Below are 14106 nucleotides of genomic sequence, written 5' to 3'. Positions count from 1 at the left end.
ATGAGGAGAGGAGGAGTTTTCCCTGGATCCAAAGTGGGAGCACTGGGAGGGTTATTGCTGAGCCCCAAAGGAGGGGTTGAGGGGTCCCAACCCCCCCCCCCAACATCCCCATTTCCAGTTTTTCCAGGGCCATGGAAAAAATCTCACTCAAATCCAAGAAAAATGGCTTTTCCTGGATATTTTTCCTCCCAAGCCATGGAAAAATCCTGCTCAAAACCAGGGAAAATGGCTTTTCCACCTTAATTTTCCTCCTGGGAGCTGCTCAGCCACCTGGAATTGTGGATAAAATCTGCTCAAATCCAGAAAAAATGGCTTTTCCAGGTTATTTCCCCTCCCTCCCAAACCATGGAAAAATCCGGCTCAAAAGCTGGGAAAACCCCTTTTTCAACTTTTTTTTTTGCCGCCTTGCTCCTCTACCCGATCCATGATCAGATCACCCCCCCAAACCTCCCCTGCCTCGGGATCCCGGAATTCCCCAGGAGCCACACCCCTCATCCCGGACCCCTCCAAACGCCCCAAAAAGCAGGAATACTCATCCCAGAGCTTGAAAACACTGGGATCCCTGTGCCAGGAGAGGCTTTTCTCTGGGATTCTACTTCCTTTTTGGACTTTTTAATCTCCAAATAGCGATGGATTGGGAGGAGAAATGGGGGTAAAAAACCCTTCCCAGAGGAGCTGCCACACTCTGGAAATCCAAAGGGACAACTCCCATGGATCCTGGCCTGGAGCATCCCCAGGAAATGAACTTTTTAGAGGCTCTTTTTTCCAGCTTTCAGAGGGATTTTTTCCCGCAGAAAACAAGGAATTTTTTTGAAATTCCAGTTGTAAAAAAACAAGGAGAAGCTCCTCCCCTCCCCCTTTCCCATCATCCCCCCGGCATTTTCCCTGCCTCGGTTTTCCCTGTTTTCTCTGAAATTCCATGAACATGACGGGCACAAATGAGGTTTTCCTTAATTAATAATATTTAGTTGGGGGGGATTTAATTACATCGGGTGGGGGAAGGGGGGGTTAAGTGGCCGCGTCCCTCTGCTGTGACCGGACCAGCTGGAAAAGGTTCTGGAAAACAAGGAAAAGGAGGCAGTGAGGGACGAGGGAGGGGCTCTGGAGCTGCAGGAAAAGGGGATACGGTGCGGGGGAAGGAGGGATGGAGGAGGGGAGGTTGGGAATGGTCAGGATTCCAGTTTGGGATGAGGGGGGAGGGCAGGGAGAGTGGCCATGGCCGGAGCATCCCCATCCCGTGGGATTGTCTCCATCCCTCTGGAGCGTCCCAGTCAATCCCCCTGGAATATCCCAAACCCACAGGACCATCCCAATCAATCCCACTGGATCATCCCAAACCCACGGGTCAGTCCTCCCACTATTCCAAACTTTTCCACGCTTCAAGTTTTCCCACTACTCCCAGCCCTCCCACTATTCCCAGCTCTCTCACTGCTCCCAGCTCTTCCCTGCCTCCAGCTCTCCCACTCTTCCTAGGTTTCCTACCACTCAGCCACCATATTCCCAGATCCAGACCGCCCTGGATTCCCAAATCCAGGCGCTCCTGGATCCCTCCAAGAATTCCAGGGCTTTGAGGGACACCCCAAACTCACACAGGAACACCCAGAGTGGGTGGAATTGGGCAGGAAGCGGGACCACATCCCAGACCACTCCCTGATGTCCAAGGATTTGCTCCCCAAACTCCTCCTGGGAATTCTGGGAGAAATTCCAGCCTGGAAACCTTCTTCTCCCCCCTCATTAATTAAACAACGCAGGGTTGGATCCAATGCCAGAGCAAAACAAAGGACAGGAACTCGGAGTGGGAATATGGAGGGAGAACAGCAAATCTATCCCTAGGAACGCCTTCAAGGTCAGAAAGGGGGATTGGAAGAGCTTGGGAATCCTGGAAAACCATGGAGAACCATCCTCAAGGATGCCACGAGTCTCCAGGCTTGGAAAGAGGGATCGAAACAGTTTGGGATTCTGGAATTTCATGGGAGAACAGCACATCCATCCCTGGTGGGGATCATATGAATCTCCAGGCTTGGCAAGAGGGATCTGTGGAGATGGGGAATCCTGGAATCCCATGGGAGAAGTGACACATCTATCCTGGGGGAGATCCTATGAGTCTCTAGGCTTGGAAGGAGGGGTTGGCAGAACTTGGGATTCCTGGAATTTCATGGGAGAACGAGACATCCATCCCTGGGGAGCTTCCAAGCTTGGAAAGGGGGATTGGCAGTTTGGGGTTCCTGGAATACTGTGGGAAAATCCCATGGGAGAAATGGCACATCCATCCCTGGTAGGGATCATATGAATCTCCAGGCTTGGAAAGGGAGATTGGCAGATCCTGGGATTCCTGGAATCCCACGGGAGAACCATCCGCAAGGATGCCATGAGTCTCCAAGCTTGGAAAGAGGGATCTGTGGAGACTGGGAATCCATGGGAGAAGTGGTACATCCATCCCTGGGGGGGGATCCTTTGAGTCTCCAGGCTTAGAAAGAGGAATTGGCAAAGGCTGGGATTCCTGGAATCCCATGGGACAAGAACACATCCATCCCTGGGGAGCCTCTAAGCTTGAAAAGAGGGTTTGGTAGAGGTTGGGATTCCTGGAAAACTACAGGAGAACCATCCCTAAGGATGCCACTAGTCTCCAGGCTTGGAAAGAGGGATTGGAAGACTGGAATCCTGGAATTTCATGGGAGAATGGCACATCCATCCCTGGGGAGCTTCCCAGCTCGGAAAAGGGGATTTGTGGAGACTGGGGATCCTGGAAATCCACAGGAGAATCCCATGGGACAAGAGCACATCCATCCCCAGGGAGCCTCCAAGCTTGGAAAGGGGCATTGGTAGATCCTGGGATTCCTGGGAAACGCCAGCAGGGCCAGGACACGGTAACAAAGACTCTGGGATCAAATCCAGCAGGAAAAGATCCAAGGGGATGGTAGGGGATTATCCATGGATGCTTCCAGGTAAATCCTGGAGCAGTTTAAAGGCCTGGCTTTAAATCCTGCTTGGGATGAGCAAGAAAAAGGCCGGGAAAAGAGGGATATTCAGGAGCCCAAGTGGAGGTTACTCCCGCTCCCAGCGGTGCTTCCAGGGGGATTTAGGGATCCAGCATTCCAGGATAACACAAGAACCACTGGAATCGAGCCTCTGATCCCAGAAAAGTTCACCCCCTTTCCACTTGCAGCTCTGGAGGAGGGATTTGGGAATCACAGCGTCACGTTCCAGGCAATCCAAAGCCAGGAAGAGCCTGGTGAATTCCCGCCTCAAAAGCCAGGGAAGAAGCACAAAGTTGCCCAGGGAAAAGCAGGAGGAGGATAGTCAGGTCTCCCTTCAGGAAGCCACTGGGAAAAGCCTGTGGAATTTCCTGGCAGGGGCTGGAGCAGGGAAGCAGGAGAGACGCCGGATCCGGCCAGGAATGCCCCGAATCCGGGTGTTTCCCGGTTACCTTGCTGCACATCCTGTCATTCCTGCAGTTTTCATTATCCTGGTCTGCTGCCTCCTCCTCCACCTTGGCAAGGGAAAAAATACAGGGAACAAGGATCAAAATGGAGGGATAGGGGACAGTGAAGAGCCAGGATGGGCACTGGGAGGGATTCGGGGCCATCCTGGGATTCCAGAGCTGGGATCGGGTTCATTCCAGGGACTAGGAGCCAGTGGGGGGAATCCCAGGAAGGTCCCAGTTCCAGCTGGGACATGAATCCCAAATCTGAGATGCACAGGGAAGGCTGGGATGGATTCAGGCCGGGCATTCCCAGCTCCCTCCTCTCCAAGGGGATTCCTTGGGAGATTCCTGTTTTGGGGCTTTCCTGGAAAGCTCTTCCAGGTTTTTACTCCCCTGTCCCACTGCACACACCCAGAGGGGAGCAGGGATGGGCTCCCAGAGGAGCAGGAAAATTCCAGGTAGGGAGAAAGGGGTTATCTCAGGATTATCCCAAACATTCCCATCTGCACCAGCCTTTCCCCAGGATTATCCCAAAAACTCCCATTTGGGCAAGTCTTTTCCCACAATTATCCCAAACATTCCCACCCGCACTAGGTTTTTACCACAATTATTCCAAAAATTCCCACTTGGACAAGGGTTTACCCAGGATTATCCTTCCCAGGATTATCCCAAACATTCCCACCTGCACCAGCCTTTTCCCAGGATTATTCCAAATATTCCCACCTGGATCTCCTCATCCCAAAGCCGCAATGTCCCAACCCCAGATTCCATCTTTCCCCCACTCACATTCCTGGGATTATCCCATACCTCCCCAGGGGGAGGGAGCTGTTTTTAAGGCCCAGGAGAAGCAGTGGTCCCTCAGAAATCCCTGGAGAAGGGAAAAGGGGGAATTCTCACCTCCTTCCTCCACTTGAGCTCGCAGAAGACACGCTCGAAGCACTCGTGCATGTAATTGAACTGCGGAGACATGGAGCGGGGATGGAGCCAGGGACCCCACACCTGGGACAATCCAGGGGATCCTGGCGAAATCCAAGGATCCCACACCCCGGGACATCCTGGACATGCCAGGAGATCCTGGGAGGAGCCAGGAGCCCCACAGGGGATCCAGGGACAATCCAGGGGATCCAACACCCCGGGACAGCCACAGGGGATCTGGGGAAATCCAGGGGATCCCACACCCTGGGATAGCCACAGGAGATCCTGGGCAATCCAGGGGATCCTAGATATGCCAGGGGGGGCAGAGGGGATCCAGGGATGATCTAGGAGATCTTGGACGAGCCAGAAGCTCCAGAGAGGATCCAGAAGGTCCAGAGGAGCTCCAGGGAGGACCCAGCAGCTCCAGAGGAACCAGGAATTCCAGGGGAGAACCAGAAGCTCCAGGGAGGAACCAACAGCTCCTGGAATCAGCCCTACCTTCCATCCCCAGGGATTCCTTCCCAGCCCTCCCTCCTCAGCACTGCTGGAGCCTGGGAGTATCCCAGGTTCCCTACAGGGAACTGGGAGGTTCTGGTCTGGGAGTCAGGAGCTCCAGAGAGGAACCAGGAGCTCCAGAGGAGTTAAGAGATCCAGAGAGGAACCAGCAGCTCCAGGGATGAGCCAGGAGCTCCAGAGGAGAACCAGGAACTCCAGAGAGAAACCACGAACTCCAGAGGAGCTCCAGAGGAACCAGCAGCTCCAAGGAAGAACCAGGAGCTCCAGAGGAACCAGCAGCTCCAAGGAAGAACCAGGAGCTCCAGAGAAGCAGGAGTTCCAGAGGAGCTTCAGAGGAACCAGCAGCTCCAGGGATGAGTCAGGAGCTCCAAAGGAACCAGTAGCTCTGGGGATGAGCTCCAGAGCAGCTCCACAGGAAGCAGCAGCTCCCGGGATCAGCCCTGCCTTCCATGCCCAGGGATCCCTTCCCGGCCCTCCCTTGTGGAGCCCAGGAGTCTCCCTGTTTCCGGGGGGTATCCAGGGGGTCAGGACACTCACGTAGGGGGTGAAGATCTTCACCCACCGCGGCTTCTTCTCCCCTCGTGCGTACTCAAAGCAAAAGGCCATTCCCTCCTCGTCCGTGTCCCAGCGCTGCATCTCCTCCCATGCAAAGGCAATCACCTGGTTCTGGGGAGACACACACAGGGGAGCCATAGGGAGACCAGGGGAGTCCCCAGGGACCCCAGTTGTGCCCCCAGAGACTCCAAGACTAACCCTGTGGATTTAGGGGGGACAAAGTCCAGGTACAAATCCAAGGCGTGAGGTCAGGGCTGACCCCAAGGACCCCAGTTGTGCCCCCAAAGACCCCAGCTGTGATCCCAGGGATTTGGGGGAATAAAGTCCAGGTACAAATCCAAGGTGTGGAGTCAGGGCTGACCCCAGGACCCCAGCTGTGCCCCCAGAGACCCAAGTTGTGCCCCCAGGACCCCAGTTCTGACACCAGAGACCCTAATTGTGCCCCCCAGGCCCCCCACTGGTGCCCCTCCTCACCTCAAGCTGCCCCTCCTCGGTGCAGGCGTGCAGTTTGAAGTGCTGGATGCTGATAGCCGTGATCACGTGGCCCTTGCGCCGGGAGTCGCAGGAGCAGTGCGGGAACAGGATCTCGTTGTAGCCCTCACACGTCCTCAGCATGTTCAGGTACTGCCACACACACAGGCAGGCTCATCCCAGCACTTAAGCCCAGCTCAGCAAGGCTGGAGACCCCCCAAGCGGCCCCAGACCCTCAGCAAGGCTGGATCGCCCCTGAAACAGCCCCAGACCCCATAGGGAACAGGATCTCTTTGTGCCCCTCCCACATCCAGGCACTGCCCCACAGAGCCCAGGAGAGGGGACTGAGGCCTTCCCAAGGGCTTATCCCGGGATTTAAGCCTGGCTCAGCAAGAGTATCACTCACCATAACCATCTTCTTCTGCTCACAGAGCTTCTGTAACTGGTAGGATTTCTCCTCAGCTTTAATGTAGCCTTTCTTGACATCATCCACAGCCTTGGAGGCAGAGGGAAAAACAGGACAGAAATTCCAGGAGTTGGGCCTGGAGGAGTACCAGGTCTGCCCTGCCCCCACCCCAGCTGCTCCCAGCCCCAGTTCCAGCCCCAATTCCAGCACCACAGAAGCTCCAGGATAGGATCGTCCCCCTGCCCTGAGACCCCAAAGGCCTTGGGGGGCTTCAAACATCTACAGAGGCTTTGGAAAAAGGTCCCCTGGGAGGAGAGGATGGATTTGGGAAGGTTAGGATCTGGTTGAGGACACTCCAGGGACACAGATCTGGAAGTTCTGGCTCCTGGAATGGCAGCAGAAAAAGGGGTTTCTCCTTTAGGATTGAGCAGGTTCCTCCTCTCAGTTCCCAGGATTGAGCCACTTCCCTCCCAAAAAGGGAGGAAAAGTTGGAAAAATCCAGCCTGAGAAATGAAATATTTGATAACTGTGACTTTTATATGGATTTATATCCGAGGCTCAGCTCGGACAAGGAGGAGTTGGGCTCTTTTCCATCCCAGGAATTGCTCAAATCCATGTCCCCATCCTTCTAATCCAAGACCCCATTCCTCAAATTCAAGTCCCCATCCCTGTAACCGCTCAAATCCAAGTCCCTATCCCTGGAACTGCTTGGATCCGAGCTGGATTCCCCTCCTGGACTCCCCAGAAACCCCGAGCTGCTCGTTCCCAGCACCCCGAAGAATTCCCAGCACTTCGGGAACAGCTCCAGGAGTTAAAACCGTAAAAATCTGGGTGGGATTGAGCACAGCGTGACTCAACCCCCTCCTGAGGAGCCTTCCCTGGGATAAAGGAACAGCAGGGACAGGGTAGGGGAGAGCAGCCGGGCAGAAAGGGACCCGGGAGGTTTTTAAGAGCAGACTGGATGTGGCATCAGTGCCATGGGCTGGGAACCACAACGAGGTTGCATCAAGGGTTGGACTTGATGGTCTCAGAGGGCTTTTCCAACCTTGCTGATTCTGTGATTCTGTTATTTTGTGATTCTAAGATTCTATGACTCTACGATTCCAGGACTCTGTGATTCATGATTCTATGATTCCATGACACCATGACTTAATAACTCCCTGACTCCATAACTCCCTGATCCCATAACTCCATAACTTCATGAACCTGTAACTCCATGGTTCCTGGGATCCCACCTGGTGGAAGAAGTACGCGAGGGCCAGGTCGTTGTCGTTGAGCAGCTCCTCCTCGGCGGGCGTGAAGAGCCACTTGCGCAGTGTCAGGCATGTCCCCGGCACGGCCGATGTGTAGTTCTGCACGTACAGCTTGTGGGGAAACTCGTTGGGAGCCAGCTTCCGCACTGGGAAAAGCACGGGAGACAGGGATCAGGGCACCAGGAATGCTGAGAGAACCAGAAGAGAACTGGGAGAACTCGGGAGGGGAGACTGCGGGGCTGGTGGGGCCAGGAGATGGAGTGTGTCAGGTTGGGGTTGAGGAGAGAATTCCTGGAAAGTTGAGGGGTTTAAGGAGTTAAAAATTCCCAGAATGTTGAGGGGTGTAGACAGTTAAAACCCTTCCAAAGTGATCCCAAACCCCTCCAAAGTGACCCCAAACTCTTCAAAATTAACCCCAAATTACCCCAAACCCCTCCAAAGTGCCCCCTGTGGAATTTGGGCTGTGTTTTCCCAGTGGCCTCGGCAGCTCCAGGCCAGATTCCAGGATCTCTGAGGGCTTATCCAACCTCAGTCTCCCTGATTCCCTGCATCCCAAGGGTTCCAGGACTCACCAAAGGAGTGGTTGATCACCTCGAACAAGGCGAAGTAGTTGGCCGTGACGCTGTCCATGCCCACCTTGGCAGCCACGGCCTGGAAAATACGGAAAACGGGATGAGCAACACCCAAACTAGCAGCTCTGGGGCCAAGCCAGGATTCCCAAGTATCCCCCGCCACAGAAAGCCTGAATCCCACTCTTCCAGCAAAGCCAGGTGGGTTTTTCTAGGGATTAGAATCACCCCACCACACGGGTTTTAAACTTCACCACGAGGGACATTTACTCAGGTCATGTGTCCTGACGCTTCCCAGCCGCAATTCCCAGCGGGAATGACGGGAATGGCTCCCTCCTGGGAATGTTACTCCATCAGCATTCAGCACCCTGCGATAATCCCACAGCCAGGACTCACTGAGGCCATATGGAATTCCACAGGCTATGTCCCAAACATCCTCCCAAATCCTACCTTATCCCCGGGATCCTCTGCTCTTTCCCAGCCTTCTGTCCCTCCCTTCCAGCAGGATTTTTAGATCCTTTTTCCAAAGGTTGTTTCTCTGCACCACCTCATTCCCCCCAAATCCATGGACCCAATGGATCCCAATCCTCCAAAAACAGCAGGAAAAAGTTCCCACTTTCCTGCATTCTCCAGGTTTTCCCCTTGTTTTTCCACTTAAAACATGGATGCTCTGGCCGTTGCACACCTGGAATCCAGTTCCTATCTTTAATATTCTTATTATCCTTGATATCCTCGACATCCAACCCCCTGTCCCACCACGGAGCCACAAGGATTGATGCGCTGGCTGCCGGAATTGATCTCGGATCCAACCCCTCCACTCGAAGCCTTTCCAGCTGGGGGAGGCTCTCCAGGAAAACCAGTTCTCAGTAAGTTAAAGAACTCCCGAGGTGCTCCGGGGAAGGCGTTTTGGCATCCCTGCCCTGTGCTGGGCGTCACCCGTGCCCAGGTGCCATCAGGACAGAGGCAGGTGGGGCGTTCCCAGCATTCCAGGGTGGGTTTTCCAGGTGAGGGAGGACAATCTCAGGCATTCCAGAAGAGGGAGGGCATTCCAGGTGAGGGAGGAGGAGCCTCACCTGGTACACCTGGTCAGTGGTGCTGTTCTTCTTCACCCGCACCGTCACTGTCGTCACATCTGGCAGTGCCACGCGGAGCTCCACGTCTGACACCCCATTGTAGTTCTGGGACAAAGATGGGAAAAGATGCCCCAAATCAGTGTCCTTTGCACCCAACCTCCACCGCTGGGCCTCAAACTCCAGCAGGATTGAGGAATTCCGGCGGGATGAGGAGCTGGGAGGAGGGAGAGGTGCTGGAGGAGGGATCTTCTCCCAGGGAACGGCAGGATGAGGCCTCAAGGGAGAGGTTTAGGTGGGATATTTGGGAAAATTCCTTCCTGTCAGGCATCAGAAGGGCTGCCCAGGGCAGGGGATGAGTCCCAGTCCCTGGAATTGTCCAGGACACGTGTGGATGTGGCACTTGGGGACAGGGATCAGTGGTGGCCTTAGCGCTGCTGGGTTGGACTTCATGGGCTCAGAGGGCTTTTCCAGCCTTAATTCCGTGGTTTGTTCCCATGGAATTCGACTGGAGCTGCCCAGGTAGGGCGACCCACCTCGTCAGACTCCGACAGGAATTCCTGCATGATGTCACTCTCGCCAATGACCCGGATGGAGCACACTGCGAGACACAGGGAGCGTCACTTCTGAGGGAACAGGGGGCCCCTCCCACCCAGGAACGGCCCCTGTCCCACCATCCTGACTTATCCTGAAGGGAATTCCTCCACCTGGGTCACTTCCTGTCCCTTGAGTCCCCTCCTGTCCCCTGGGTCCCCTCCTGTTCCCTGTGCCCCTCCTGCCCCCCCATACCCCCGTTTACATCCCCATTCTCCATGTTTTGGGCTCTCCCCACGAATCCAGAACCTCTCCAAGCCGGAGCAGCCCAGGCAGCCTCCCTGGTTCCCCTCTCCCACCTCCCAGGGTAGCAATTCCCAGCTGCCGTGCCCAAGACCTTTCTCCAGGTACTCCTCCAGGCCCCTCCTGCGGGCATCCAGCTGCTGCTCTGACAGGGAGAAGGGCCACTTCCCAGGGAGCCGCGGGAAAGTGAAGTTGGCAAATTCCCGCTTGAGATTCTGGTGCAGGATGGCGAATTCCCGGTAGCGCTTGGAGCAGAGCTGCCGGCCCGCCATGTAAACGTTGTACACCTGGGATGGGGGACAGGGAATGCTCAGGGAAAGTTTCAAGATCCCACTGGGACAGCCTAGACCTGCCCACCCTGCTGGGGACTGAGGTAAACAAGGAGGGTTTGGGATACAAGGAAAAATTGGGATGGGGAGTTAAATAAAGGAATTTGGGGAGATGGGGGATGGCCCAGCTGCTCCCAATACCCGGGAGCCTCGTGAGCCCCAAAAATTGGGATTCAGGATCATGGATACTTCCCATGAGACACAGAGAGACCCCAAAATGAAAAATTGGGATGGGGAGTTAAATCAGCATATCCCGGGAGACGGAGGATGGCCCAGCTGCCCCCACTGTCCAAGAGGCTTGTGGTGGACAAAGCCCCAAATCTCGGGATCCAGGATCATGGATACTTCTGACAAGAAACAGAGAGATCCCAATCTCCTTGTGTTGCATTGAAAGCCCCAGATCTCAGGATTCAGGATCAGGGATACTTCCCAAGAGACACAGAAAGATCCCAAACTCCTCGTGTTGCAGCCCAAGCCCCAAATCCTGGGACTCAGGATCATGAGACACAGAGAGATCCCAAAGCCTTCATTTTGCATCCAAAGCCCCAGATCTCAGGATTCGGGATCATAGACACTTCCCATGAGACACAGAGAGGTTCCAAAATAAAAAATTGGGATGGGGAGTTAAATAAACAAATCCCAGGAGATGGGGGATGGCCCAGCCGCTCCTGATATTCGGGAGCCTCGTGAGCCACAGATCTCAGGATTCAGTATCATGGATACTTCCCACAAGACACAGAGAGATCCCAAATCTCTGCTTTTGCATCCAAAGCCCAGATCTTGGGATTCAGGCTCACGGACACTTCCCCTGAGGCACAGAAGGGTGGATCAAGCTTCCCATTCTGGGAGGATCCCTCTCATCCCAGGAGACCCGGAAATCCCACGGAAATCTCCCAAATCCCTTCCCGTCCCAGCAGAAAGGCCCCGAACTATTCCTCAAATTCTCACCACGAACTTCTCGCCGTTCTGCTCCACGTGTTTGTAGGTGGGGATGGAGATGGGCACGGCCTGTTTCTCCGTGTAGTCGTAGAAGGATTGGCCCAGGGAATCCTCTCCGGGATCCAGGCTCTCGGCCTCATGCGGGGGTACCGACAGCACCGTCAGGATCAGCTCCTTCTCCCCGGCCCGGATCAGATCCACCACCTGCTTGTGGGTGGCCCCTTCCACGTTCACCCCATTCCTGGGGAGAATAAACAACCACAGGTCATCCCAAAAGCACATTCCCAGGGAATTCTCCACTCAGAAAGTTGGGGGGACTCCATGGAATTCCCTGGTTAGGTTTGAGGTTCAGTTTTCCCGCCGGTGGGTTTTTGGGTTAGGAGGGAACAGGTTCCACTTGGAGATAGGGAGGTACCTGGAAGGTCTTAGGAAATTTAGAATATTCTTAGGATATTAAAATGATATTTAATATATTTAACATATTTTTTTGATACTTAGGAAATTTAGAATATTTATGGTATTTAGGATATTTAAGATATTTTTAAGATGCTTTTAGGATATTTAAGCTATTTAGGATATTTAAAATATTTTTAACCTATTTAGGATATGTAAAATGTGTAAGATATTTTTAGGATTGGAATACGGGAAAATAGGAACATTGGAGCTTAGGGATATTGGAATATAAGGATATTGGAAAACAGGGACATAGGGATATCGGAACACTGGAACGTAGGAGCATTGAACTGCAGGAATATCGGCACAGGAAAACAGGAATACAGGGGTGTTGGAATATAGGGATACTGGAATGTTGAAATATAGGTATACAGACTATTGGAATATTAGAGTACGGGAATACAGGAACACAGGGATAGTGGAATACAGGATATTGGAATACAAAACCACAGGATACTGGAATACAGGAATACAGGGATATTGGAATAGAGGGATGTTGGAATACAGGAATAGAGAGACACTGGAATATAGGGATATAGGGATACAGGAATACAGGCATCTAGGACACCGGAATACAGGAATACAGGGATATAGCATATCGCAACATAAGGCTATCGGAATACTGAAATATACGAACAGGGTTGTTGGAATGCAGGACAATTGGAATACAGGAATATTGGAAATCCCGGAATACTGGGTTATTGGAATGCAGGGCTACTGGAATACTGAAATATTGGAATCCTGGAACACCTGGCAGTGCCACAGCACCCAGGGACAAACCAAAGCCACTTCTCCCAGGGAATACACAGATAAACCAGGAGGGAATTCCCGCTCCATCCAGCTGCTGTGCTACTCGTCCACGGAGAGGGACATCCAGCACATGGAAACTCCCTCATTAACCATCATTAACACAGCAATTAATTAATCCCAACCCACCCTCAGGCGGGTCCTCACCCGTCCTGGTCCAGAATCCCAAAATTCCAGCCCCAGGCTCCAAACCCGTCTCGAATTCCCAACCCAGCGCTTGGAGTGTTCTCAAAACACTTCGGAAAGAGGGAAAATGTCAGCCCAACACCCCCAAAATCCCCCCCAAATCCCACTCCCCCCGCCCCCAACACACAGACACTGCTCATCCACGTGCAGAATTCCAACCCCCTCTCGGTGCTCCTCCCAGGCGGAAAAAAAAAAAAGGAGTCGGGAACTGGGTCAGATGGGAAAGAGCCAAATCTCAAGAGGGATTTCTGTGGCCATGGGGGTGAGTCCAGGCAGCTCCTGAGAGCCACTGCTGCCCTTCTGAACATTCCTGCTGCTTGGAAATCCCTGGAATTAACTGGGAATGGGGCTTTTGCCAACCTGGCATGAAGTAAAACTCCAACAGGATCTGGAGGAATCCTTAAAAAACCCACCCCGAAACCCCACAAGGCAAAGGGAAAACCTCCCCAGGAGGGGCCTCATGTTGGAATTTGGGAATTTTATCCCTAAAATTGCCCCCCTGCCCTCCCCAGGAGGGCCCTCGTGTGGAAACCCAAGGGATTTTATCCCTAAAGATGCCCCCCTGAGGTCTCCCAAGTTGAAATTTGGGATGTTTATCCATAAAAATGCTCCTATGCCTTCCCCAGGAGGGTCCTTACATTGGAATTTGGGAATTTTATCCCTAAAATCTCCCCCCTGACCCACCCAGGAGGGTCCCAAATCCCCAGTGACCCTCAAACCTAAGATGGGGGGAGGACGTCCCCCCCTCCTCACCCCCACTAAGGGCTACCCAACGCCCCCCTTCCCTCTGCCTCAATCAGAGACCTCCAAAACCTCCACAGGGGACCTCCAAAACCTCCCCAAGGGAGGGAGGAACAAACCAGCCTCCCAACTCCTTGCTGAGGGGGGTCCAGGACTCCCCCAAAGCCAGACGAGCCCCCCAATTCCGGGCCTCCTCAGGACCGCCAGCAAGGGGTGGGGGCTCAATTTCGGCTCAGCCTCCTGTCCTCAGGACCCGTCAATCCAGGGCCCCCTGAAGACCCCCACAAAGACCCAGTGAGGGGTGGGGGGCTCAATACCCCCTTCTCACAACATCTCCAGCAAAGCACTGTCAGGACCCCCCCAAACTCCCACTGAGGGGTGGGGGGTTCAGTTTGGGCTCAGCTCCCCCCCTCCTCAGGACCACTCAATCCAGGGCCCCCTCAGGCATCCACCAAATCCTCAGTGAGAGGCGGGGGGGGAGGGTATCATCTTCCCGCTCCTCACAACACCCTCACCAAAGGACCCTCAGGATCCCCCGCAAAACCTCAGTGAGGGGTGGGGGGGGTCATCCCCCCCTCCTCACAACATTCTCACCAAGGGACCCTCAGAGTACCCTCAGGACCTCCCCAACACGC

General features: G+C 54.0%; 1 protein-coding gene across 2 annotated transcripts in view; it reads right to left on the bottom strand.

Moving 5' to 3' along the window:
• Positions 1-970: 970 nt before the first annotated feature.
• Positions 971-14106, bottom strand: part of SNX27 (sorting nexin family member 27) — a 14078-nt gene continuing 942 nt past the window's right edge. Inside the window, exons 2-13 of one of the 2 annotated variants that reach the window (XM_027909275.1) lie at positions 11294-11525; positions 10111-10303; positions 9716-9780; positions 9183-9287; positions 8113-8191; positions 7523-7686; positions 6288-6377; positions 5885-6034; positions 5393-5521; positions 4322-4381; positions 3428-3490; positions 971-1056 (exon numbers count right to left, since the gene is read on the bottom strand). In XM_027909275.1, the coding sequence (XP_027765076.1) occupies positions 1009-1056; positions 3428-3490; positions 4322-4381; positions 5393-5521; positions 5885-6034; positions 6288-6377; positions 7523-7686; positions 8113-8191; positions 9183-9287; positions 9716-9780; positions 10111-10303; positions 11294-11525 (1378 nt within the window). In that variant the 3' untranslated portion in view covers positions 971-1008. The remainder of the gene's footprint in view (positions 1057-3427; positions 3491-4321; positions 4382-5392; positions 5522-5884; positions 6035-6287; positions 6378-7522; positions 7687-8112; positions 8192-9182; positions 9288-9715; positions 9781-10110; positions 10304-11293; positions 11526-14106) is intronic. The other variant, XM_027909276.1, reaches the window with a different exon arrangement.

Source organism: Empidonax traillii, unplaced genomic scaffold (genome assembly GCF_003031625.1).
Source record: "Empidonax traillii isolate 1590-97213 ecotype Southwest subspecies unplaced genomic scaffold, ASM303162v1 scaffold2029:size96749, whole genome shotgun sequence".
In the NCBI taxonomy this organism is placed as follows: domain Eukaryota; kingdom Metazoa; phylum Chordata; class Aves; order Passeriformes; family Tyrannidae; genus Empidonax; species Empidonax traillii.
The sequence above is the reverse complement of the archived record's forward strand: the minus strand, read 5'-3'. Positions and strand labels throughout refer to the sequence as shown.